Source organism: Anopheles coustani, chromosome 3 (assembly GCF_943734705.1).
Source record: "Anopheles coustani chromosome 3, idAnoCousDA_361_x.2, whole genome shotgun sequence".
In the NCBI taxonomy this organism is placed as follows: domain Eukaryota; kingdom Metazoa; phylum Arthropoda; class Insecta; order Diptera; family Culicidae; genus Anopheles; species Anopheles coustani.
Window position 1 is genome coordinate 23169415 of NC_071288.1, and position 21285 is coordinate 23190699.

General features: G+C 48.1%; 9 protein-coding genes across 11 annotated transcripts; 4 read left to right on the forward strand and 5 right to left on the reverse strand.

Moving 5' to 3' along the window:
* Nucleotides 1-225: 225 nt before the first annotated feature.
* On the forward strand, nt 226-2603 carry LOC131260136 (uncharacterized). Of its 2 annotated transcripts, XM_058261807.1 has the most exons (6): nt 226-304; nt 362-487; nt 553-772; nt 837-1916; nt 1994-2276; nt 2342-2603. In XM_058261807.1, the coding sequence occupies exons 2-6, from the start codon at nt 377-379 to the stop codon at nt 2475-2477; spliced, it is 1830 nt and encodes a 609-aa protein (XP_058117790.1). In that variant the 5' UTR covers nt 226-304; nt 362-376; the 3' UTR covers nt 2478-2603. The 2 variants fall into 2 exon arrangements, with proteins under 2 accessions (XP_058117790.1, XP_058117791.1); XM_058261808.1 differs by having other exon boundaries at nt 284-487.
* LOC131260131 (probable cleavage and polyadenylation specificity factor subunit 2) lies at nt 2580-5023 on the reverse strand. Of its 2 annotated transcripts, XM_058261800.1 has the most exons (3): nt 4828-5023; nt 2958-4746; nt 2580-2861 (listed from the first exon to the last, which is right to left on the reverse strand). In XM_058261800.1, exons 1-3 carry the CDS (start codon nt 4974-4976, stop codon nt 2580-2582), a joined length of 2220 nt encoding a protein of 739 aa, XP_058117783.1. In that variant the 5' UTR covers nt 4977-5023. The 2 variants fall into 2 exon arrangements, with proteins under 2 accessions (XP_058117783.1, XP_058117782.1); XM_058261799.1 differs by having other exon boundaries at nt 2580-4746.
* Nucleotides 5024-5379: 356 nt separating this feature from the next.
* LOC131260162 (V-type proton ATPase subunit F) lies at nt 5380-6351 on the forward strand. Its single transcript, XM_058261836.1, has 4 exons — nt 5380-5536; nt 5668-5749; nt 5842-6047; nt 6125-6351. Exons 1-4 carry the CDS (start codon nt 5483-5485, stop codon nt 6164-6166), a joined length of 384 nt encoding a protein of 127 aa, XP_058117819.1. The 5' UTR covers nt 5380-5482; the 3' UTR covers nt 6167-6351.
* A 94-nt stretch (nt 6352-6445) lies between these two features.
* Nucleotides 6446-10959, reverse strand: LOC131260128 (DNA damage-binding protein 1). The gene is made up of 4 exons (XM_058261796.1): nt 10754-10959; nt 10312-10460; nt 7680-10233; nt 6446-7306 (listed from the first exon to the last, which is right to left on the reverse strand). Exons 1-4 carry the CDS (start codon nt 10812-10814, stop codon nt 6639-6641), a joined length of 3432 nt encoding a protein of 1143 aa, XP_058117779.1. The 5' UTR covers nt 10815-10959; the 3' UTR covers nt 6446-6638.
* Nucleotides 10960-11117: 158 nt separating this feature from the next.
* On the reverse strand, nt 11118-11734 carry LOC131260158 (ADP-ribosylation factor-like protein 16). The gene is made up of 2 exons (XM_058261832.1): nt 11410-11734; nt 11118-11347 (listed from the first exon to the last, which is right to left on the reverse strand). The coding sequence occupies exons 1-2, from the start codon at nt 11732-11734 to the stop codon at nt 11118-11120; spliced, it is 555 nt and encodes a 184-aa protein (XP_058117815.1).
* Nucleotides 11735-11856: 122 nt separating this feature from the next.
* Nucleotides 11857-12515, forward strand: LOC131260160 (large ribosomal subunit protein bL27m). The gene is made up of 3 exons (XM_058261834.1): nt 11857-11982; nt 12040-12203; nt 12263-12515. The coding sequence occupies exons 1-3, from the start codon at nt 11925-11927 to the stop codon at nt 12464-12466; spliced, it is 426 nt and encodes a 141-aa protein (XP_058117817.1). The 5' UTR covers nt 11857-11924; the 3' UTR covers nt 12467-12515.
* Nucleotides 12516-13394: 879 nt separating this feature from the next.
* Nucleotides 13395-18611, reverse strand: LOC131260129 (AP2-associated protein kinase 1). Its single transcript, XM_058261797.1, has 2 exons — nt 14238-18611; nt 13395-14158 (listed from the first exon to the last, which is right to left on the reverse strand). Exon 1 carries the CDS (start codon nt 17846-17848, stop codon nt 14567-14569), a length of 3282 nt encoding a protein of 1093 aa, XP_058117780.1. The 5' UTR covers nt 17849-18611; the 3' UTR covers nt 13395-14158; nt 14238-14566.
* On the forward strand, nt 18225-20254 carry LOC131272764 (uncharacterized). The gene is made up of 3 exons (XM_058274618.1): nt 18225-18273; nt 18505-18617; nt 19090-20254. Exons 1-3 carry the CDS (start codon nt 18225-18227, stop codon nt 20233-20235), a joined length of 1308 nt encoding a protein of 435 aa, XP_058130601.1. The 3' UTR covers nt 20236-20254.
* Nucleotides 20255-20257: 3 nt separating this feature from the next.
* LOC131260159 (large ribosomal subunit protein uL24) lies at nt 20258-21065 on the reverse strand. Its single transcript, XM_058261833.1, has 2 exons — nt 20954-21065; nt 20258-20850 (listed from the first exon to the last, which is right to left on the reverse strand). Exon 2 carries the CDS (start codon nt 20838-20840, stop codon nt 20382-20384), a length of 459 nt encoding a protein of 152 aa, XP_058117816.1. The 5' UTR covers nt 20841-20850; nt 20954-21065; the 3' UTR covers nt 20258-20381.
* Between the last annotated feature and the right edge of the window lie 220 nt (nt 21066-21285).

Below are 21285 nucleotides of genomic sequence, written 5' to 3' on the forward strand. Positions count from 1 at the left end.
ACATTTCCCGCCAGAAAGTTGATGTTTACTCGCGCTAAATTAATTCCGGCTGTCAAACTATCTCGATCAATGACATCTTTAGTTTATACCTTGTAGTTGACAGACATTTCTTCGTGTGTCTAGTTGAGTGACAAGTTGGTGAGGTTATCGCCATTTGTAAACAATGGGTTATTCGAAGAATAGCTGAACATTTTATGTCCTTCATTTGGTGCGTGTGCGCGTGTTGAACAGACTTCCATGCTCGGCATTAGCAGACGAAAGCAACAAGCGTGGTGATCAATCGACGCTAAACTATAGAAAACAGGTAATACAAAAGGGCCACTAACAACGTGCAGTGTAAATATTTAAGGTTACATTATAGTAAAAGCCAGCGACGATGGGGCTCCAAGCAATGGAGCTATATGAGCAGCTATGGAACGTCTCTTATGAATTTCTCAACAAAAATTGCAACATTGCTTGTGCTATCACAGGCATAATGCAAAAACGTGTAAGTATCAAAATACCATAACGGATTTGTTCGCGAAGAGTATCAAAGAAAAATTACTCTTGTAGGCAGGATATTTGCACTCTCAAGTACTGAAGAACAGTAGGAACAAAGACTTCGCTGCTGATTTTAAGAAAGCACACGATGAGCTGCAGAACATGTCGAAATCGGTTCAGACCTTCGTAAACGAATGGCAAGCGCTCTTTATTGAAGAAACATCAATATGTGCAGAAAACTCTTTACCACCTGATGATTTCGAATTCAATTACATCAAGCCGACACTGCTGTGTAAGTATTGTATGTAAAAATTATCACAATTGTATGAAAACCACTACAAATAATCTTTTTTCAGATAAAAAGAATCACGTTGTGAAGTTGTTGATCTCCGATGTCTCCAAAACTCGGCAGGGTGTGTTTTGTGCAGTCGATCAGTGCAAGTTCGAAAGCCTCAACTGTTTAAAGAAACTACAAACTGTTTCAAAATCACCCCTGCATGAGCTTCCTCCGGCTGGAGAAGTCTTTGCTATTTTATTGGAGGACACGTGGTTTCGAGCAGTTCGCAACAGCTCCTCTGGCGGAGAAGAAGAGAAGAAAATTGATGCAATCTGCCTGCTAGATACCGGTGAGGTCTACCCGTACCAAAACACGTTCAAAATCGCCAAGCTCTCTGAAGATTTCCAAAATCATCCGGCATATTTCATCCAGTGTCGAATGGAAGCCGGCTCGAGTGCCACAACCCTTCGGCAGTGGGATAAAATATACTGCAAAGTGGTCGATATTGAAGATGATCTTCTGGTACTGGAAAACCTAGGAGAAGTAAATGGGAAGCTGGTACATAATACTCAACAAAGTGACGAAAAAATTTCCGCATCCAACACTACCGAAGGACAATCAACAGCAGACCAATCGAATAGTGAACATTTGGATGAAAATAACTCTAGCCTTTCAGTTAATGATCCCATTGACCAATCAAAAGAGGAAACCTTCTCCGGAAACCAGTACGCTATCACGCGGGATACCTTAAGCAAGGAGCAAGTAGAGCAGTTCGATGAATTACCGGAAGGGACCACCAACGCTATGAAAGCGGTGCTGGGATACGACCCCAAAGACGATTGGCAGATCTGCAAGTATTACGATCCGATCAAAAAACGATGTTTCAAAGGCGCCAACTGCCGGCGGCGGCACATTGAAATGGACCCGGACGGCTGGACACGTGACCGGGATACGGTATCGGTGTCCGGGGTGCAGAAAATGGAAGTTCCTGCGCAAGACTCATACGTTACGCTCCTGCCAACATCGGTTACCGATTTAGACATGTTCTTCTGCCACATCGTCCCGCCAGAAGGTTACCATTTGGAATTCAACCAACTCGCGGACGATTTGAACAACCCTCAGGTGGTGGCCAACTACAAACCTCTCAACCTATTACCCAGTATGTACCTTAAATGCACTGGGCGTTTAATGTGATTTTAGCACATGTTGCAATAATTTCTTCCCTTTTATTTTTAGCTATTGGCGAGCTGGTGTTGGCGAAATATGAGAACTTATGGTACCGTGCGCAGGTGATAGAGCTGTTCGACAACAGTGTTACAGTGTTCTATGTCGATTATGGAAATGTGGAAACGGTGAGTTTGGACGAAATCAAAGCGTGTGACGAACGGTTCAAGTTCCTACCGTTTCAAGCAATTTTCTGCAGACTCGCAAATGCCTGCCATGTCGATTCCTTCCATACTCCCGCAATCGAACAGTTCACGATGTTCGTATTGGATAAGCCACTGAAGGCATACGTTGTGTAAGTTACATCTGATGTATTTTGCTCTATAGGTGATTTCATCATGCTTTTTTTCTTCCTCCTAGTGGAAATGGCACTCCTTTGGATGTGAAACTGTACGATGAAGATGGCTACGACGTGGGTGAATTGATGATCATGACAAACCTTGCCATGTGTCGTACCCCTTCGAAGTTTGGCGACGATAAGCCGATTCCCGGATAATGACACAGGAGGCGAGAGCTTTTTTTTTCTTCCTTTAATTTTTTTTATTACTGATGAAACCATTTGTGACATAAATCACAATGATATAAACAATGAGCCGGATTAAATGATAGCGTACTGTTCGTACAGCAATTCTCTTATTTTGTAATAATCTTCCGATATGCAACCCTCGATCGTCACTCTACCAGTATCGACACGCCGTAATGCGACCGTTCCATTGCTGCACCAGAGCACACCACCCGAGAACTCGGAGTTTATATTATTTTTCATCAAAATTTGCTTGAAATCGATCAATTTCAGCTCGTTAATAAAGACCGGATTGTGCGGTGGCAAATCTTCCGCTAGCAGCGGCTCGAGCGTTAGAATCTGTTTGTCCATCTTATTCTCCTCCACCTCGTCGACATCCATAGCAGTATCGCCCGCACCTGCCCCACTGCCGGATACGGCCGGGTTGGACGTGGTATCGCCTCCAGCGCCTGCCGTGTCCTTCCCCGCCACCGTGTCAATCCGCTTGTTGCGAATGACGATCTGCGCGTCCACCCAGGCCACCTCGGCATCTTTACCTTTTTGAAACTCCAGCTGCGATACAAGCGCCTCCGTCAGACGCACCTGATAGATGTGCGTTTCCGTGGTGGCATCAATAATTTCTCCCCGGTTTGGCGTAAACACTCGTGCGCCTATATTTAGCTGGCAGTGCTCCGCAATGTGCGCCGTGTTTGAGGCCGATCCGCGGACCACCACCACCCGGCGTGGCCGCAACTGGGATAGAATTTTCAACAGTGACTCCCCGTCCGAGCGGCCCTCGAAGTCAATGAACTGCACCTGGGCGTTGATTTCGATCGGTTTGCGGGACTGCACACACTTGGTCGGCTTGTCGAGTACGGTCAGCTCGTCGTCTTTTTCCTTCTTAATGTCCTCGGTTTTGATGTTGTTCTCCTTGTCATCGCCCCCGTTCGTTTCCGGCCCGACGTCGACCATGCGGTAGTCGTCGGGTTGAATTATTTCTCCGTACTCGTCAAATTTAATCTTCTCCTCGTGGAACGGAAACATGGCGTACTGTTTCTTGCTCGACTTAAAGAATCCCGTATGCGATCGACCCTCGGGCCGCACGACGATGTCATGCTTTCCGGTAATGATGTTCATCTCTAGCTCGTCGTCTGAGTCGGAGCTGCTTTCGTCCAGGTCTCGTTTCTTGATGGATCGGTTCAACTTTTCACCCTCCGTTCGCATGTACTCCTCCAACTCCGCACCTTCCAGCTCAACCCGCCGCCGAATGTCCATCTCGATCTTGCGCCCATTGCCGCCGTTTTCGATGAGATCGCGGGCCAACGTGCCCGGCGACGAGCGGCTGGTAACGATGATGCTGTTGCTCGCATTCGGTGCCCACTGTATGAACAACTCGCGCGAAAAGCCACTCTCCATGTCCACCGAGCTGGCAAGCACCACCTTTGGGCTCGGAACCTTAGCCAGATCGGCCATCGTGTGGCACAGGCGCAAGTGTTTGAACGTGAACGGATTGTTACGTGCTCCTTCGAAGCTTTTCATCAGCTTATCACTCATCCATTCAATTTGGCTTTTGGCAAACTCTACCACATTGTAGCTGACGTTCGTCAGCAGTGCCAGCGAGTACGCCATCAGACCGGACTCTTTATTCTTCCACAGCTGATCCAGCATGTGCGCCAGCTCCAAAACGCGACCGGCGGTGTCGACCGTGACCAACACGTTGCCGTTGTTGCGCAGCGTTTGTAGAATGTTTGTCATGAACTTTTCGTCCCGTGCCCGCCGGCGGGCCTGCTGGTAGCGGGCATTGTACGCGTCGGTTATCAGCAACGAAGGACGCTGCAGTTTCTCCAACTCACATCCATTCAGATGGCGCTCCTTCTTATGGTTGAAGTCCGTTGCGTACACAATGTCTTCTTCGCCCACTTTTACTATTTTCCAGATAGTTCCACCAATCAAATGGCCGGCCGGTAAGGGTGTAATAGTAATGCCGTAGCCCTTACCCTTCATCGCTACGCTTTGGTTGTACTTCAACTGGACTATTTTATCAAACGCAGCGTCCACATCGTCTAGCGAGAACAAGTCAAAGTCGTACATATTATAATGGGACATGAACATATCGTACATGAACATTTGCCCCATTTTGAACACCGGTATGGTGGCGTAGATGGGGCAGTTAAGTCCAAGCTTTCCAACGAGATAGGGTAGTGCACCCAGATGACTGCCATCTGGATAGGATAGCAGTACAGCGTCAATAGTATGGACGTATCTGAGGGGACAGGGATATAAACAATCATTAAATGCACTGGCACTTTCGTAGCCACCGATGAACAACAGAAACATTGCTTACTTTTTAATTTCTTTGATGAAGCTCTGATCAAACTTTTCGTCCCAGCCGCAGTCCAGCAAAATGCGCACATCGTCTACCTGCAGTATGTAACAGGGGGGCGATTCATCCATCGCACCCGATATAGCGTGAAGCTTTATGATCGAAGTCATTATGCCACAATTTGTTTCGCGTGGTACATTTGATAAAAATGCGTGAAAATAATTCTGGACCCGGCAGCAGAGTACAACAATAATCCGCGTTGTTTTGGCCGCACCAGAGAACTGTCATTTTGGTTGTTGACACAGAACTCACCAAGAGTGGTACATCATTATCAAGGTTACTGGAACAAAACAGTGCTTGCATGATATATGGCGCCTTTATACATCAATGGAAGGGCTGGAACATGAATATTTTTTTGCAAATATTGAATCTTTCACATTTAAACTCAAATCCCCAATTTTCTCCCTACCCTTCCAAAAATTAGTGTTGCTCAGATTAGCTCAATTGTGAGTGAAGTGACAGTTTGCTCAGCTGACAGGGTAACTCACAGGGTTTTAGTCAGGTGACATTTTCTTTTCATCAAAACAGTCTTGTTTCGATTTGTCGGAGGAAGTCGGATTTTAAAACATTGCTAGTGGTTTTATCCCCCAAAAAAGTCCAGCAGATATTAGTAAAAATGGCACTTCTTTCCGCAGTCAAAGGCAAACTGATTTCAGTCATTGGAGATGAGGTGAGGCAAAACATATTTTAGTGTTGCCCCATACTAGGGATGCTAGAGAATGTATTAACATTCTTTACCATAACCATTTGTACGATAAAAACTATTGAAATAAACCCTAATCAAGGAAATATGCTTTTCAGGACACCTGCGTTGGCTTCCTGCTCGGAGGAGTTGGCGAAATCAACAAAAACCGTCACCCGAATTTCATGGTTGTTGACAAAAGTAGGTCCAATACCTCATGATGCATATGCACGCAGATTGTTTTTTGATTGTCTTTTGTAAAACGACCACTTTCCTAAACCTTTCCTCGGCAGATACCGCCGTCAGTGAAATCGAGGATTGCTTCAAGCGTTTCATTAAACGCGATGATATCGATATCATCCTAATCAACCAGAACTACGCTGAGTTGATCCGTCACGTGATCGATTCTCATACGGCACCTACACCAGCCGTACTTGAAATTCCATCCAAGGATCATCCTTACGACGCCAGCAAGGACTCTATCCTGCGCCGTGCTAAGGTAAGTGAATGGGAAACAGTAACTAAAGGTCTGGTTAAACATCCTGTCATAACGCAATTGTTACCTTTCCTTCACAGGGAATGTTCAACCCGGATGATATGATTGCTAACCGCGGTTAAGCCATTTTGCGTCTTTCGTTCAGTCCAATCGTGCTCGCCCTATTTGTTTTCCTGCAATCATGTAGTATTATCGTTTCTGCAATCTACTTCCGTTACGTACGTCTAGATCGATAGCATGTGGCTCTGATTGTTATGTTGTTGTCATTCCAAGTATGAAATAAAAGAACAATTCTGCTGAATCGGCATTTTGTTTTTCTTTATAATTCAACTTTTCGGATCCCATGCGTGCGGCTTTAGTACAACGATACGTTCGTTGTATGATGCAGGAACAAATTTCTTTTAAACAACACCGATTTATTCGATTCTTACAATTTATTTGATGATGGTACCAATTCTTCGATAAGGTTACAGTATCTTATCCATGTTGCAAAGAAGTAAAAAGTAACACTCTGATTAAATCCCTATTAATCCGTTGCATATCTTGGTTTGTATGGAAAAGCCAATAAGTTGCTCGAATCCGACCATTACCGCTTTAGTGTATTCGCGTAAGATCTTCCACTATTTTTATGATATCATCAACGGTGGCATCGCGCTTCGTGCCGTTAACGTCGATCTCCAGTCCGAGCGATGCCTCACGCATCTTCTCCCGGCTCAGGTCGAGGAAACTTTCCACCAGATCCCCGTCGATGAAACCCTCGCAGCGTTCCGTTTTCATCTCAGTATGAAAACTGCGCCAGTATGAGTGGTCGATTTTGCCGACAGATTTGATCGTGTCCGTTAGATTGTCCTGCAGCTTGCGCAGGAACTCGTAGAAATCGCTTTGGATTTGGGTGACAAGCCCGATCGCTCCGCTCACCGTGCCGAACAGCACGCAACCGGTCGTTGGGGTCGTGCGTTCGCTGATATTCTGCATCACCAGCGAACCATGGCGGAACACGTTCACCATGTCGCCGAGATGGAATTGGGCCACTTCGGGCATCTGCTGCCGTTCCTCGTCCGTCGTTGCTGCGCTGTCCTTAAGGCAAACGAATAGATTGTTACTGTTGTCCGCCCCTAGGAAAGCATCATCGTCCAGGATCTCGACCGCCGTCATCCAGTTCGGTTGGTAGTCGCGAGCGATCTCCTCGAAGCTTCCCTCCATCTGCTTGTACTGTAGCAGTGTGATCGAGCGCATAAGGTCTCCCACTAGGATGAAGTCGCCTGTGCAACGATGGGGTAGAGATGCGATCAAAACCATTAACGAATTTGTTTCACACTTATTTTACAATAAATAGCATATCACTATGGCATTAGAAAATTCATTTTACATCATCACATTGCAACTTTCTTTTACACGATAGAGCAAATTCAAATGCATCAAAGGATCAAAGGAAGCTTGATCGTTTCTTGTTCTACTTAATTGCCGATCGTCTGTATGTAGGTAGAAAGAAAAACAATTCTTTTTTTGGATGTATGCCAGGCTAGGCTAGAACGATTTGAACACTCCTGAGGTAGGACCCCAACCAAAGAATTTCTATCGCAATCGATCCTAAATTCAAAACGAGCATTGATGCCGACAGAGAAGATTGCTTACCTTTAGTTTTGCAAAATAGAGCCAGGACATTATTAAAGTGACTACACTCTAGCCGAAGGTCTTTATCGTCGGTCCACTCAAACAGTCGTACGGTGGAGTTGATGCACGCTAACACCCGACCGTTGAACTCTACCAGTGAGTAGCACGCTCCTTTGATCTCCTTCTCGGCGACCTGCGACAATTCGTTGTCCGCGTAGCGATAGATGATGATGCGGCCCACCTTCGGTTCGGGTTCCTCCGGGTTCACCAGGCCCGTGCCGACGATGTAGTACGTGTTCGGGTCATTGCCGAGCCGAGCCGACATCAGCGATAGAGCGTACTCCGTCTGCATGAACTGGTGTGCATGGAGCACCTCGAACGTGTTCTGATCGATGATCAACAGATTGTGTACCTCGACCTCCTGCCCGAACTCGGTACTGCTGGCGCCGGGCTTCAGCAATGCCCCGTTGCCGGACAAGGTGACGTTGTTCGTCTGCGTCGAAGCACTCTGTCGGGCTGGCGTTAATCCGCTCGAGTCCTGAATGTCCATGCGGAACGTGATGACGCCGAACGTTTGCGATGCTTCCTGGTACGCGATGCGCCTCGGCGACTCGCCGAGTGGTACGGTGCGAATGTGCAGCTTTTGAATTTCGTCGATCGTGCCAAGGATGACGGAATTCTTCGTTGCCAGGGCCAGCGAATCCTGGTACGCTTCGGCGTTCAGCGAGCACATGTGGTTCACTTCTTTGAGGTTGACGTTCGAAAAGACCAGCTTGTGATTGGAGCTGTAGATAACCGTCGGCCGGTCGGAGCAGGCAAACACGTTCGTGGTCGACAGCGAGCGGAACGTTTTCAGGATGGTCGGTTGCGTGCCGAGCGTTACCTTTTTCTGCTCCGTCAGGCAGCCGGTGGTCTTGTTCAGCACGAAGTAAAACATCGACCCATCGCCGAGCGCACACAGCAGATAGTTGATGCCCTCGAAGGCGGCCATCAGAATCGAGCGGGGAATAATCTCTCCACCGAGCTTTTCCTTATGCAAGTACTCGAGCGACGGTAGGCTCAAGATACAGGCCGAAATGTCCGTCCACAGACCGACGGCAACGAAATCGGATCGAATCGGCCCACCCGCCTCCGACTCGTCCTCAAACGGTGAGATGTCCAGGCAGGCCACCTCGAAAGCCAGCACCGATTTGGTTACGTGCACGAGCTTACCGTCCTCGATCTCGAGGTAATATATGTCGTGCGCCGATGCACAGACCAGCTGCGTCGTGTTGGCGGCCACCACACCGATGCGCTTGTCATCCGGGGGCTTCCACTCGCAGATCATCGATTTGTTTTCGCATGAGATCAACCGGGCCGAACCGGGTGTAACCTGTAGGATCTGGCCGTGGGACACGTTGGCGCAGTAGAACGTCTGCTGATCGCTGAGAAATCCAGGGATCTCCGTTTCTTCCACCTCTTCGCCGGACAGGGTAAGGATGCGTGTGTGACCCACAAACGATAGGACGAGCGTGTTGTCGTACGGCGAATCGTCGATACCGACCCGAAGCGCCCACATTCCCTTGATACCCGGGAGGTCGATGCAAGCATGTTCCTGAATGCCGATTCCGTTTCGGATGATACGCAGCGAGCCTTCCTTGAAGCTTCCCGAGCAGGTAATCATCTGTCCCTGGCCCTGCCGTTCCAAGTCCACCACGCACATGTCCACGATCGGGGCCAGATTGGTGAACGTTTCCATCAGCATCACGTACGCGCCGTTATCGCCCGCGTGAGTATTCAACTTGACCAGCTGCGAGTCGCCATGGCGGGATCCAATAAACAGTACCCCATTATCCAGGTACGTAATGCACTCTGGAATCGTGATCTCGCCCAGCAGCTCCACCTTGATGTCTCGCACTGTCGTTTGTCCCTTGCCATTATCTTCCGTCTCGAGGAACATCATGAACAGGTTACCGGCCATATTGCCGAGCAGATAGCGCAGGCCCTTGCTATCGATCCGGGCGTAACAATTGATCGTGCTCTGCTTGATGATGGCCGGGGCGACCGCCACGTAGCTATCGCCATCGTGATAGACGATCGATTCCTGCCCGATCACGATCGCCCCACCGAGCGGCATCGGAACGGCGATCAGCATCGTCGCCTCCGTCTCCACGTTGTCCTGCTTCCAAGCAATCTTCGTAAACTCCTTGTCTTTCAGGCTGATTTCGTGCGTTTTGATGTGCCGCCCGTTGATGTCCTGATGGATGACGATTAGCGTGGGATGCGCGGTACCGTACAGGAACTCCACGTCCTGCACCAGCATCTCCTCCATGCGCAAGCTAGTGGCCTTCAGTTCGTTGGTATCCCTATCGAGCGGAATGATTTTGAACAGTCCCTCGTACAACCGCATCCCGATGACGCGCGCCGTCGGATCTATGACCGCCAAAATGCCCGTCTCGGCCGGTTTGCCCACCCGGTCGGCCACATTTCCGTGCGCTTTCGTTATGATTTCGATGTCTTCCCCCTGCACGGCACACTGCAGTATCATGGCGTTATAGCGGTGCGTTAGAATGAAAATCAAATCTTTCGTCTCTTCCTACAATGGTAAATGTGATGCAACAGGATATAGAATGAAATTCTTTACCATCGACCCTTCGCACAATCGATTCCTTACCGCAGGCCGGAACAGCTTCATAACTGCTATTTTGCCATTGATGCCGACTTCCTTTATCGGCCGCAGACCTTCCGGTGTTACGAGGTATATTTCCAACCGGGAACTTTTAGCCACAATTAAATTTAGATCCGTGGGGGAGGTAAAGTTACCTGGATGTGGCATACATGCAAGCAAAAAAGAAAACATCCACCAATTGGTCGATCAGGCATTGGAAGAAAAAGGAAGAAAACATAACCTTAATATGTGCGGGGCGATCAAAATCTCGACAAAGACAGTTGTGAAATTCATTTTGTTTTGACCGCCCAAATGTGTCCGGCGATGGAAATCAATTTTGAATGGAAATGAAAATCAAAATGCGCTGCCCTTGGCACAAACGAAGCGTGCACTTTCCACAGCAACCAAGGCCAGTACCAGGGCAGCTTGATAGAACGGTGTAACCTACCGGTAACGCAAGCGGTCACCGCAGTAGGCTTCTGGGCAGTCACAATATAATTGTGTGCCATCTTGAACGAGGCACGTTCTCCTTATCCCACAATATGTTAAGTTTGAAGGGCGTTGCACGACACAGTATTGTATATTTTTTGGGATTTTTCACACTTCAGTCCTTAGTGAAGCGCACGGAACGCGCATCAAAGTACCACCAGGAAAATGTTGAGCTATTTCGGTTTGACAGCTTGGAAGTACACAAGCACTTTGCGACAGTTATCGAATAGAGCGATCTGGCAAAACGATGCGTTTCCAGAGGGAGATTATGTTTTTTTATTTCAAATTAGAAACACGTTGGGAACATAAAATCATGCATAAAACTAATTCATCGCTAACCAATCGTAGATTTCATCAATGCCTTCCTTGGTGATGGCGCTGAACTGCACTATGGTTATCATCTGTGGTATTTGCTTTTTGAACTTTTCCATCTGCAGCATCAGCAACGCCTCGTTTCTCATTTGACGATATGCGAGATCCATCTTGGAAAGTACAAGCAAAAATTTGGTTTTCTTTAACCTTGGCTCAGCTAGCATTGAGTAGAGTAGAACACCTGGATGAGTAAATAGTGTGGTCATTAATTTGTTATGAGCAATTCTCGTGACACCAACATACCGGCAGCGGAAATTTGGCAAAGATTTGAAGTATCCACCACATAAATAAGCTTATCCACGGGATTCAGGAGATAGTCACGCCACATGGGTGCTAGGCAGCCACCGACCTCTCGCACCTGCACCAGTTCTTTACGTTTGCCAGGCGGGGGAATCTTCTGGTTTACATCCTTCTCGTCGATCACAAACGGTGGTATTTTAATGGTGTACAAATTGGTTCCCACACTTGGCACGGAATGGGATGTAAAGTTAACTGATTCTGGTTTCTGCAAGCATGTCAGTAGGAGTGTCTTTCCTGCACTCATCGGGCCAAGGCACAAGTAGGACATTTTTAATTAATGTTTGCACCCAACGGTTGCACAAACTGAGTCGTTTGTTTGATCGATAGCAAATAAATACGCGCGCAACCATTGCCGTTTCGAAAGGGGGATCCTTGTGACAGTTTGTCTATTTACGTAAATACATCTTCATCCTAAACAAGTCTTGCGAAGTTTTCGTGAAATTTTATACAGTTTTAAAATGAATTATAACATCCTCACGCGCTTGCAACATGGAATCATCAACAGTCCTATAATGGGTAAAAAGTGTAGTTAACTAAATACCTGTAAATGTTTTAATGCCATTCCTATTTTAGTTACAATCCGGAACGCATCTAAAAAGACCGGCGGAAGTTCGCGAAACAATCCCAAGAACCCGCGCCCCAAACACAGGGGGTGGAAGGTGCAAGATGGGCACCATGTGTCCGCCGGCACGATTTTGGCGACACAACGAACCACTCGGTTTCATCCAGGGTTAAATGTGAGTGTTATTGTTTCTTCACTTGATCCTCCACAAACTGACGACCGTAATTCCCCTAGGTTGGTTTCGGCAAAAATGGTACACTGTTTGCAATGGAGCATGGAAAAGTGTACGTAACGTGTGAAAAACTGGATCCCAACTGGGACCACACGTGGGTCCAGCGGTGCTACGCGGGGCGCGAAGGCCAAACGATTTACAAAAAATTCTTTAACGTAGTCCCGGAACCTCAGCACCAACGGTTCAAGTTGGTAGACGAAGTATGAATAAAATAAAAGCTACCTTTATTGTTAGCAAGTAGTTACAGTACCCGTACCAGTTTTCTTTCGTACATAAAGTGCTACACGCGAGGGAATATTTTCCATGGGCCTTCATTCACTTTATTGTAGTTTTCATTTGGTTCGATAGTTGTGTAGCTTAAGGAGCGTCCTGCGGCGGTTATTGTGTACCCCTCCTTTTTTCCTTTCGTTTGCATGTTGTAGCCGTTTTTCCTTTGCTCTCCTTGCGAAGGCAACAACATTGGTTCTCTAATGCTCATTGCGGTTCATACGTAGGGTCGGAAATTTTACAAGCATTTTTAAGGGCAATTTTGCAACACGTTTACGCTTTCATCAATGGTTGGATTTCTAACGTGTCGATATCTATAGCAATTTAATCCGTTTTACTTGATGAAACGCAATACAATGTTTTGCTTGGTCAAACGTTCACGTTAACTTGAGGCTACTTTTTGCAATGCAAGCATTTTTAACAATTTCAAATGGTTGGCTTGTTATTTAAATTGTACCTTTTTTTTTAATTGCATGCCAAAAGGTTGATTTCACCTGACCTCTCGCCAGTTATCTAGGGATTATTATGTGAGGATTACAATTGCAGAATAAATACAAATATAGTAGGGACGATTCAAGTAGGGTATTGCATGTGCTTGGTGTAAGTGCTTTCCGTTCCGTTTCAAGTTTCAAACCATAACCACACCACTCAAAACCATGTAAGAAATAACGTTCCACTTTCACAAATCATATTGTTCTTGACTAAACTTTACTTAAAAACGTTCTCCGTTTTCTCCCACATCCACAACGCAATGATTGATCTGGTTTGTCTTTGCTCGCTAAACACTTTAGTTTCTAGCTTCTAGTGTGATCTTATGTTATGTATATGAATACTCTTCTTTTTTTTCTCTATGATAATTAGTGCAAACAATTCACCTAATGGTAAAATAACCACATCATGTTTTCTTTATGTATATATTGCTATGCAAACAAATCATAATGACTGGAAAACAATATCCTCTTCTTTCCTTACGAATCCATGAAGATGTCTAACTTTTCTAACCTTCCCACGCGGGGGAGGAGTTTGATCGGTTTTGAATCATTCTAGCGCTTACAAAAATATAAACATCTTGCGTTCAAATGCTAAACCGAACTGTTTCTACTAATCTTTGTTTTATCCTCTACCTTCCTTCGTGTGCCTCCGGAGTGCAAGATTGCTTGCTGCATCGACAGTTGGGTTTATAATTTACGTATCAATTGGAAAACTAAGGCGAGACTAGAATCCGAAAAACACAGTATTGTAACATAACAAAGAAATTTAATTGAATAAAATTTCATCCTACAGGGGTACCGGCTGTTGTGTGTACCACAAAATAATAATAATACATTCGCTACGAGCGAGTGCACGCCCGTTGGCCGAAACCCACTTTACCTTCTATTTATACTCTCGCGCTTTTTCTCGTCCCATAGGATCCCACGATTTTTTTTTGCAGTTGTTTCGTCGTTCTTGGACGCTCGGTCCAATTCGAAAGCTGCAACGCAGGGATTTTCCGCTTGCCAACACATTATATTGCGCAATATTGTCGGGGTGTTCGGGTGCCTTTGACTTCGGGAGGGCACACGGATTGCAGTGGCCCAATCATGCGATGAACGCGCGTCTTAAGCGCACGTCATTGATAAATGATAATGGACCTAAAAATGATAAGATAAGCGCATATGAACTCAATCAAAACCGTTAAAAGTGACCAAGCTACCTAGTTAAGAGAGTTACCTTTTACGCTCGTAGATACCGGCGTCGCAGCAAATCGACCAGTCATCGATCGGCTGACAGAAATAATATTGATTTACTCCGAACACTTCCTTCTCAAGGCCCCACACGAAAGGAGCGGACGAAAGCGACGGGAACGGTAATCGTTCCCCTTGGCGCTGATGATTGCTTTATGGTACATGGGTTCATTTCGACTACCAAACCTTTCAAGAGAACTTAATCACAGCTTCCGATTGAGCGTAGCCGGGTTTCACGGGGATTCACGAGGGTTTAAACGGGCGTTAAGTGTGTGTGAGAGAGTTAGAGGGTGTATGTATGTGTGGTCCTTCTCCCTAGTTATCACTTCCGCGACTTCCGTACAGGCCGATCACGGTTTTCTTCATCCGCTTGATGTCACGCGCATTCGTCCGGCAGCAGCCACCAATAAATTTAGCGCCCAGCTCAACCCACTGTGGAATGTACGTTTCCAGGGGGGTGAGATTTTCGGCACCACGCCAACACCCAGCACTGGCATCCCACTGTTCGCCGGAATTGGGATAAACGATCAACGGTATGCGCTCGCTGTCCGTCGGTGTCGTCGTCGTCGCCCCACGTCGCTCGGTAACGGACTGCAACAAGGGCAACGCGAACTGCGGGTGGACACAGTTCACGCCGATCGCCAGCAGGTTCGGGTTGGCCAGTTCCTTTGCCCGGTTCCACAGTGCGATTGCCGTTTCCGCAAAGTTCTCCCCATGTGCTATGGTCGCGCCGTCGCGGCACTGGAACGAGATCCAGAAGCGCACCGTCGGATGCTCGGCCGTCAGCAGCTCGAGCAGAGCTTCGGCCTCCATGCGACACGGAATGGTTTCGATCGCTAGCGCGTCCACACCCGCCTCGACGATCGCATTGATCCGTGGGCGATGCCACTTCTGTAGCCGGTTCGACGGCACCTGGTCGGCGTACGAGCCGGTGTACTCGGATCCATCGTGTAGATGCGCCCCGTACGGTCCGATCGATCCCACCACCCAGGGGATTTTGTGAGATTTGTTCTCCAGCTTTTCGGCGAGGTACCGGGTGCGGGCGCGCCTTGCCAGTTCCACGCTCGCCTTGATCAGCTTGATCGACTCGTCCTCGTTGAGATCGAGATAGTCCATGTAGCCCTCGATCGATGCCTGGTAGGTGTTGGTGAGGATGCAATCCGCGCCCGCCTTCAGGTAGTCCAGGTGCGCCTCGAGCACGGCGGCCGGATTAGTGGCGTTGTAGCGCGACACCCAGAGCGGATCCTTGTCTATCTTAGAGCCAACGTGCTCGACCAGCTGCGTACTGAAACCTCCATCGATAACGATCACTTTGCGCGAGGACAGCTTGAACGATTTGCCTTTCACCGGCAGGGAGAACGGTGCGGAGCTAAACGGGTCCTCCAGCTCGTCGGGGATGTTTTCCGGTGAGAACTGAGCCGCCGGTGCCTGCGCTGTGGCAGAGGAAAGCGATCGTCCGCCCGGTAACATCGTGCCCTGGATGAGCGGAAGCGACGAGTGACGTGGTACCACCTCGAGCGGTGGCGTCTGCAGACTTCCCTGGCTGCCCTGCTGACGTATTTTGTCAAACTCCTCGCCAAAGATATGATCCTCGGTCATTTGGGCGAAGGGCGTCGGATCGCCGAAAGGGTTCCAGTTCGAGCCCCCCGAAGACGTCGATCGGTGCTGCGCCGGTTGCTGATGGTGTAGCTGGGGGTTGGAGCTGGCAGCAAGGCTGGCGGAACGTGTTTCGAAGACCGATGCCCCCACTCCCGAAATCGATGAATACTGCTGCTGTTGGTGTTGCTTGTGCAGCGAGCCGTTGGAACCGAGCGTTACCGGGGGCGCTCCGTCGGGTTGGTTTTCGTTGTTGTAAGTCGATTGCTCATACGGTGCTAGGAACTGTGAGGTTTCCGTGGCGAATGCTTTGTTGAAGGCAGAGGTATCACTCACATTTCGCCGGTGGCCGGTGGCTGCTGCTAGTTTCGGTGGTGCCAATATCGGTCCGCCCGTCGCCCCTCCACTGTTGGAGGATGAGTTCGAACCACCGGTAGTGGCCGGGATGGTCGCGTGACTGGACGGAGCGTGACTAGGCGATTGAACCAACGTTAATGACGAGGATGATGAGTTCTTCTCGCCGGTGGAGCCGAAATCTGCCTCTCGGAACGGATCGGGATAGGTTGTCTGAAACAGGGCGGCTACGGCGACCGGCTGTTGGGCAGGCTGTTGGACGGCCGTGGGAGCTGCATCCGGTGTGGAAAGCTCAGCGCCCCTTCCCACGGCAGGAGGAGGAAAGTTGGCCGCAAACTTTGCTACGAATACTTCCGGTGCATCCGATCCAGCGGGTGCTGCTGCGTGACCTGCGGTTGGTGCTGGTACAACACCGGGTGTTGGGGAGGAAAGAATATTCTTGGGCGATGGGTTGGGGGGAAGGCCAAGGGAGAAACTGCTGACAACACCGACCGGATTTGGGGTTGCTGCCTGCGAGGCTTTCGGTCGTTGGCGCGGCGCAACGCTGGTGCCACCTTCAAGCGGAAGCTGACCAGCAGGTTTGATTGCTTTCGGTGTCGCACCTGGTTGGCCCACACCGGTGCCGATCGTAGGAACGCGCTTCGTTTCGGACTCGAACAGTGGTACTGGGAGTGATTCGAGCGAAGGGACGATACATTTCGTTAGGTTGCGTACCGGATTGGAGCGACCCACGATGCCGAACGCCAGCTCACAGACCTGGTAAATGTTCGGCCGCTTTTCCGGATCCGCCTCGAGCATGTAGCGTATCAGCTGATGTACGCCTCGGGAGTACTTGGAACCGTCGGGAATGCTAAACTGACAGCTCTGGATCGCTAGCGCGCTCTCGCCGAAGGGCAGCGTAAAAAAGCACACCTTGTACAGTAGACATCCGAGCGCCCAGATGTCCGCCTTCACCGTGATGTCCTGCCCGTTGAACAGGTCGATCATCTCCGGTGCCCGGTAGGAAAGCGTGGTGTACTTCTGAATCTCCTCCTCAACCACCGTGCGGCCGTGCGTATTCGGATTGAGTACGCGGGCCGTGGCCGATCCAAAGTCACATAGCACAAAGTGCCCCAGGTCGTTCTGCAGTATGTTCTCCACCTTCAAGTCCCGATGGATGATCGGGGTCTGGCATTGATGCAATCGGGCGACGGCTTCGGCCACATCGCAGAAGATCTGCATCACTTCCGTCTCGGTGAAACCAGTCCCGAGCCGGGCGTTCATCAGCGTCAGTAGATTCGTCTTGCAGTACGGCATCAGCAGCAGTATCTCGTGGACCCCGTTACCCTTCGCAACGATACTGTGGTCGATGTAGCCGATGATGTTTTTGTGCCCGCTAAGATTGCTGGCAATCTTAATTTCCCGATTGCACACCCCCAGATCGTACTCGTTGTTAACGTACAGGCGCTTCAGGGCGTACCGTTCGCCCTTGGCTCCCTTGACTAGAAACACCACCGCAAAGCCGCCCTCGGCCAGCACCTCCTCCACGGTGACCACATTTTCTTTGCTCAGCTTGAACGTCTTGCCGACGAAACTGTTCGTCTCGCGGCTGCTGCTCGTCGTGGTGGGTTCATTTTTCGTTTCGAATTTCGATATAAACTTTTTCATCCTTCCGATGGGGGTTTGTCACGTCTGTGGGGATCGTCGGTACTCGATTGTCTGTCTTGTGTTTTTTAACTTATCGACCTGTTTTGCTAACGGTATCGTAAAAAATCCACGACAACCAAGTGACTTCCGTTGGTAGCCTTTTTCGCTGCAATTTGTATCCACTGATAGTGGTTAGAACGACGCAATGCAGCAACCGATGACGAAGGGCACAGCACGGCCCAAGATTTGTTGTGGTAGTACGACAATAATAACAAAACTTGTGGGCTTCAAGACTGTGCCTTTGGACTTTTCGTACATTTACTTTGCGCTTTGATTACACTTCATTTATGCGCTCTTGCTTTCTCGCTCGCTCTATCACTTCCGTTCCCTGGTAAGCATGAATCACAATAATCAATGGTACACCCGTTTGGCTCCGCTGGGAGATGGTTTGTCGTAGGGCTATTCACGTGCGCAAATCTGTTTGATGTTTGGTTTAAGCTGAGACTTCGGTAGAAAAATTGCCATGGGCCATTTTGTACATCCACCTGGTGGTTGCAGCAAATCAGCAGCGCTCCATGAACACGTCCCGTCCTTTAAATAGAGCACGACCTCTTTCTTTTTTGCCTACACAAACTTTGCACACTCCTTTCCCTTATTTGTGTACACTTTTTTCACAGCCTACTTTGGCCACAACTTTGCACTGTTCTGCCGTTTTGGGCACTGGCACGGCCGTTGGACGTGTAGGCGTAACAGTACCCAAAAGAGGACGAAAGGGAAGCTTATCACCACTGTAGATATTCTCTAATCTACAGTATTCCGTGTGACCTGAAAGCGAGGAGTCGTTGTGTCTCGTCACGACTGGCGTAGTACACTGCCTCTCGAGTGAAGTACACTGCGTTCTTCGACCGAACTTTCTATCATATTTGACAGCTGGGAAGTGGTGCCAAGTGGAATTGTTTTGCTTTTGCCATTGCACATTTCATAAACAACAATCCGTTCGATCGTCGGTGTTGTGTTCGGTAGTTTTAACAAACAACCAAACCCAATTAGGATGAGCAAGGAAAACACTTGGAGGGGATTTGCACAACTTCTTTCCTCTCCCTCCGTCCCTCGGAAGGGGTACGGTAAAAGGAAAATAACTCGCAAATTCCGAGAAAAACCCGTAAACAAACAAATTGCAGTGAGTACATACACCTTCCCGATAGTACATTGAGATGGAAAGATTGTAACAAAAATGACCATGCTTTCAGCAATCGAAATAGAACTGTACTTCAAATGATGTGAAAATAGATGATGCGTCTGACGATGAAACAAGGGTATCTGGAACAGCCAGTTGCAGCGTAAGTGAACAACTAAATTGTTCACAGCCACCATCGATAGTTCCTTCTATAAACCCAGCAGAAGTTACAGTAGATCGCAGAATTCCTTCCGGTTCAGAGATCGAAAGCTTGTCCGAAGACGAGGCGGGCAGGCAAGACGAATCAAGTTCGGATGCTTCCGGCTCAGACGACTGCACTGCAATCCATTGCAAGAAGACAAAAATGGCACGTTTGAGTTTTGTCGACAAGCGTGACTTAAAGCGAAGAAGAATTACGGACGATATGGAATTTACCTTTTGTGCTAAGGGGGCCGCTAGAAGTTATTCAGGACCCAAGGATATGTTTAACCATAAGAGCTTTAGGACCGTCGATCCCAATCGGACGGGAATGCATAATTTCAGTACTGATCTAGCAAAAGTGAATATGTCCACTACTCGTACCACAAGTACCGCGAAATCGAGATGGGAAGATCTAGACAAATCCTTTTGCGAACAAGATTTGGAATGCATTGAAGATTTACCGTCTTCATCTGAAGACGACAGTGTGCAACCTAACAAAGCCAAGTGTAATCAAGATGACTTGTTAAACATTGAAGAATTGCCATCGTCTGTAGAGGATACCGGTACGGATAAAGATAAAACATTACCCGGTACCACAGCGTCACACCCAACGTTTTATATAAATTCGCCGACGAGCAAAAGCAAAAGGATTAAGTATCCTCAAGAATCTCCGCTCAAAACATTAGCTAATGTTTTGACCGAGAAAAACTCGAAGTGGAACTTTTGGCAGCATGAGATACGGTCTGGCGTAATGCATCCGGTGATGGTGGTTAAAGTAGAGTCCATAGAGCGAACGTTTGGGCGAGTAATGTTACGATTTTTCACAAACCAACAGAACGACGATGAGTTGTTACGGATTGAGAATATTATTTACTTAGATTCGAGCGATAGGCAATTGAAAACAATTCGAGCAGGCATGGATATTGCATTCGAAGCGGACGAGCGAATTGCACCTCATAAAATATCACTCCGGAGGCATGTCTATCTAGGAGTAGGGAAAATATGCCCTATAGAACCTTATTCAAAATAAACGCACTCATTACACAAACATATAACTTTCTCTCCTCACTTTTTTTATTCTCCTGTTCACCGTACACAACGTTTTTATTCTGTGTGGCCGGATACGGTCGGCCCGGCGAGAACCGCAGCAATCAAGCGACTTTGTTTATAATCAACCTACGCGGCAGTTTCCATTGCGGAGGCGGTTGTAGCCGTTTCCTCGGTGTACTTGCCCTTGTCCTTGTTGAGCGCAGCCAGACGTCCCTTCGCACGGCGGTCCAGAATCTTCTTGCGATCCTTGTCCATCTTCAGCTTGACGATCACGCACTTGGATGGGTGAACACCGACGTACACATTCGAACCGTTAGCCTTCTCGCGCTGAATGCGCTCGATGTATACGACGAACTTCTTGCGGTACACCTGCACTACCTTGCCAACCTGGTTGCCTTTGTAGTGACCGCGTACAACCTGCACCTCATCGTCCTTGCGGATGGGCATGGAACGCACATTGTGCTTCTGTTTGAGTTCCTTCGACAGGGGAGCCGCCATAAGCTTCCTGCGAATGTGCGACGGGGCCTGGAAGTGGCGTTTGCGGCTCTTACGACGAGAGGAGGAAACGTGCTTGTTCAATTTCATCTTGCTCCGGCTGCAAAACAAAACAAATGCAATTACTTTTCGGTTAACGAACGATTTTGCTCACTAGTTATCGTAGTTTAAGCCTTTGGCGGTCTATTTTGATCACTACTTACAATTAAAATACTCGTACACCCGAAAAACGCGTGTTTCACGCAGTTCAAGATGTCGGCGGAAAGACGGCTGCGAACGTGACAAGATGACTTGTGACAGGTCTACGTGACAAATGTCAAAAGATCCGTTTAATTTAAGGGTTCGAACCCACCTGGTTCCCAACGTTCTTAATTGGAACTTCATATTCGCGGGCATTGTTTATTATTTTTCAATAAAAAATAACAATCAAAAATTTATCAAAGAAACTCATTTTACTTACTAAGCGCTTATAATGCCTCTAAAAAAACAGTATTATCACATTTCCTACGGTTCGTTTTTCTGGAACGAACCTGCC

What these genes read in the sequence shown, in the direction of transcription:
- LOC131260136 (XM_058261807.1), top strand. Translation starts at nt 377, where the DNA reads ATGGGGCTCCAAGCAATGGAGCTATATGAGCAGCTATGGAACGTCTCT. An exon ending in CAGGCATAATGCAAAAACGT is followed by an intron (nt 488 to 552) that starts GTAAGTATCAAA and finishes TTACTCTTGTAG; the next exon opens with GCAGGATATTTGCACTCTCA. An exon ending in CCACTGAAGGCATACGTTGT is followed by an intron (nt 2,277 to 2,341) that starts GTAAGTTACATC and finishes TCTTCCTCCTAG; the next exon opens with TGGAAATGGCACTCCTTTGG.
- LOC131260131 (XM_058261799.1), bottom strand. Translation starts at nt 4,976, where the DNA reads ATGACTTCGATCATAAAGCTTCACGCTATATCGGGTGCGATGGATGAA. An exon ending in TTCATCAAAGAAATTAAAAA is followed by an intron (nt 4,747 to 4,827) that starts GTAAGCAATGTT and finishes CTGTCCCCTCAG; the next exon opens with ATACGTCCATACTATTGACG.
- LOC131260162 (XM_058261836.1), top strand. Translation starts at nt 5,483, where the DNA reads ATGGCACTTCTTTCCGCAGTCAAAGGCAAACTGATTTCAGTCATTGGA. An exon ending in TTTCAGTCATTGGAGATGAG is followed by an intron (nt 5,537 to 5,667) that starts GTGAGGCAAAAC and finishes TATGCTTTTCAG; the next exon opens with GACACCTGCGTTGGCTTCCT. An exon ending in TTTCATGGTTGTTGACAAAA is followed by an intron (nt 5,750 to 5,841) that starts GTAGGTCCAATA and finishes TTTCCTCGGCAG; the next exon opens with ATACCGCCGTCAGTGAAATC.
- LOC131260128 (XM_058261796.1), bottom strand. Translation starts at nt 10,814, where the DNA reads ATGGCACACAATTATATTGTGACTGCCCAGAAGCCTACTGCGGTGACC. An exon ending in TGAAGCTGTTCCGGCCTGCG is followed by an intron (nt 10,234 to 10,311) that starts GTAAGGAATCGA and finishes TTACCATTGTAG; the next exon opens with GAAGAGACGAAAGATTTGAT. An exon ending in TCTATTTTGCAAAACTAAAG is followed by an intron (nt 7,307 to 7,679) that starts GTAAGCAATCTT and finishes ATCGTTGCACAG; the next exon opens with GCGACTTCATCCTAGTGGGA.
- LOC131260158 (XM_058261832.1), bottom strand. Translation starts at nt 11,734, where the DNA reads ATGTCCTACTTGTGCCTTGGCCCGATGAGTGCAGGAAAGACACTCCTA. An exon ending in TTGCCAAATTTCCGCTGCCG is followed by an intron (nt 11,348 to 11,409) that starts GTATGTTGGTGT and finishes TTACTCATCCAG; the next exon opens with GTGTTCTACTCTACTCAATG.
- LOC131260160 (XM_058261834.1), top strand. Translation starts at nt 11,925, where the DNA reads ATGAATTATAACATCCTCACGCGCTTGCAACATGGAATCATCAACAGT. An exon ending in CATCAACAGTCCTATAATGG is followed by an intron (nt 11,983 to 12,039) that starts GTAAAAAGTGTA and finishes TTCCTATTTTAG; the next exon opens with TTACAATCCGGAACGCATCT. An exon ending in GGTTTCATCCAGGGTTAAAT is followed by an intron (nt 12,204 to 12,262) that starts GTGAGTGTTATT and finishes TAATTCCCCTAG; the next exon opens with GTTGGTTTCGGCAAAAATGG.
- LOC131260129 (XM_058261797.1), bottom strand. Translation starts at nt 17,848, where the DNA reads ATGAAAAAGTTTATATCGAAATTCGAAACGAAAAATGAACCCACCACG.
- LOC131272764 (XM_058274618.1), top strand. Translation starts at nt 18,225, where the DNA reads ATGAATCACAATAATCAATGGTACACCCGTTTGGCTCCGCTGGGAGAT. An exon ending in TTTGGCTCCGCTGGGAGATG is followed by an intron (nt 18,274 to 18,504) that starts GTTTGTCGTAGG and finishes CTTTTTTCACAG; the next exon opens with CCTACTTTGGCCACAACTTT. An exon ending in AAGGGAAGCTTATCACCACT is followed by an intron (nt 18,618 to 19,089) that starts GTAGATATTCTC and finishes CAATCGAAATAG; the next exon opens with AACTGTACTTCAAATGATGT.
- LOC131260159 (XM_058261833.1), bottom strand. Translation starts at nt 20,840, where the DNA reads ATGAAATTGAACAAGCACGTTTCCTCCTCTCGTCGTAAGAGCCGCAAA.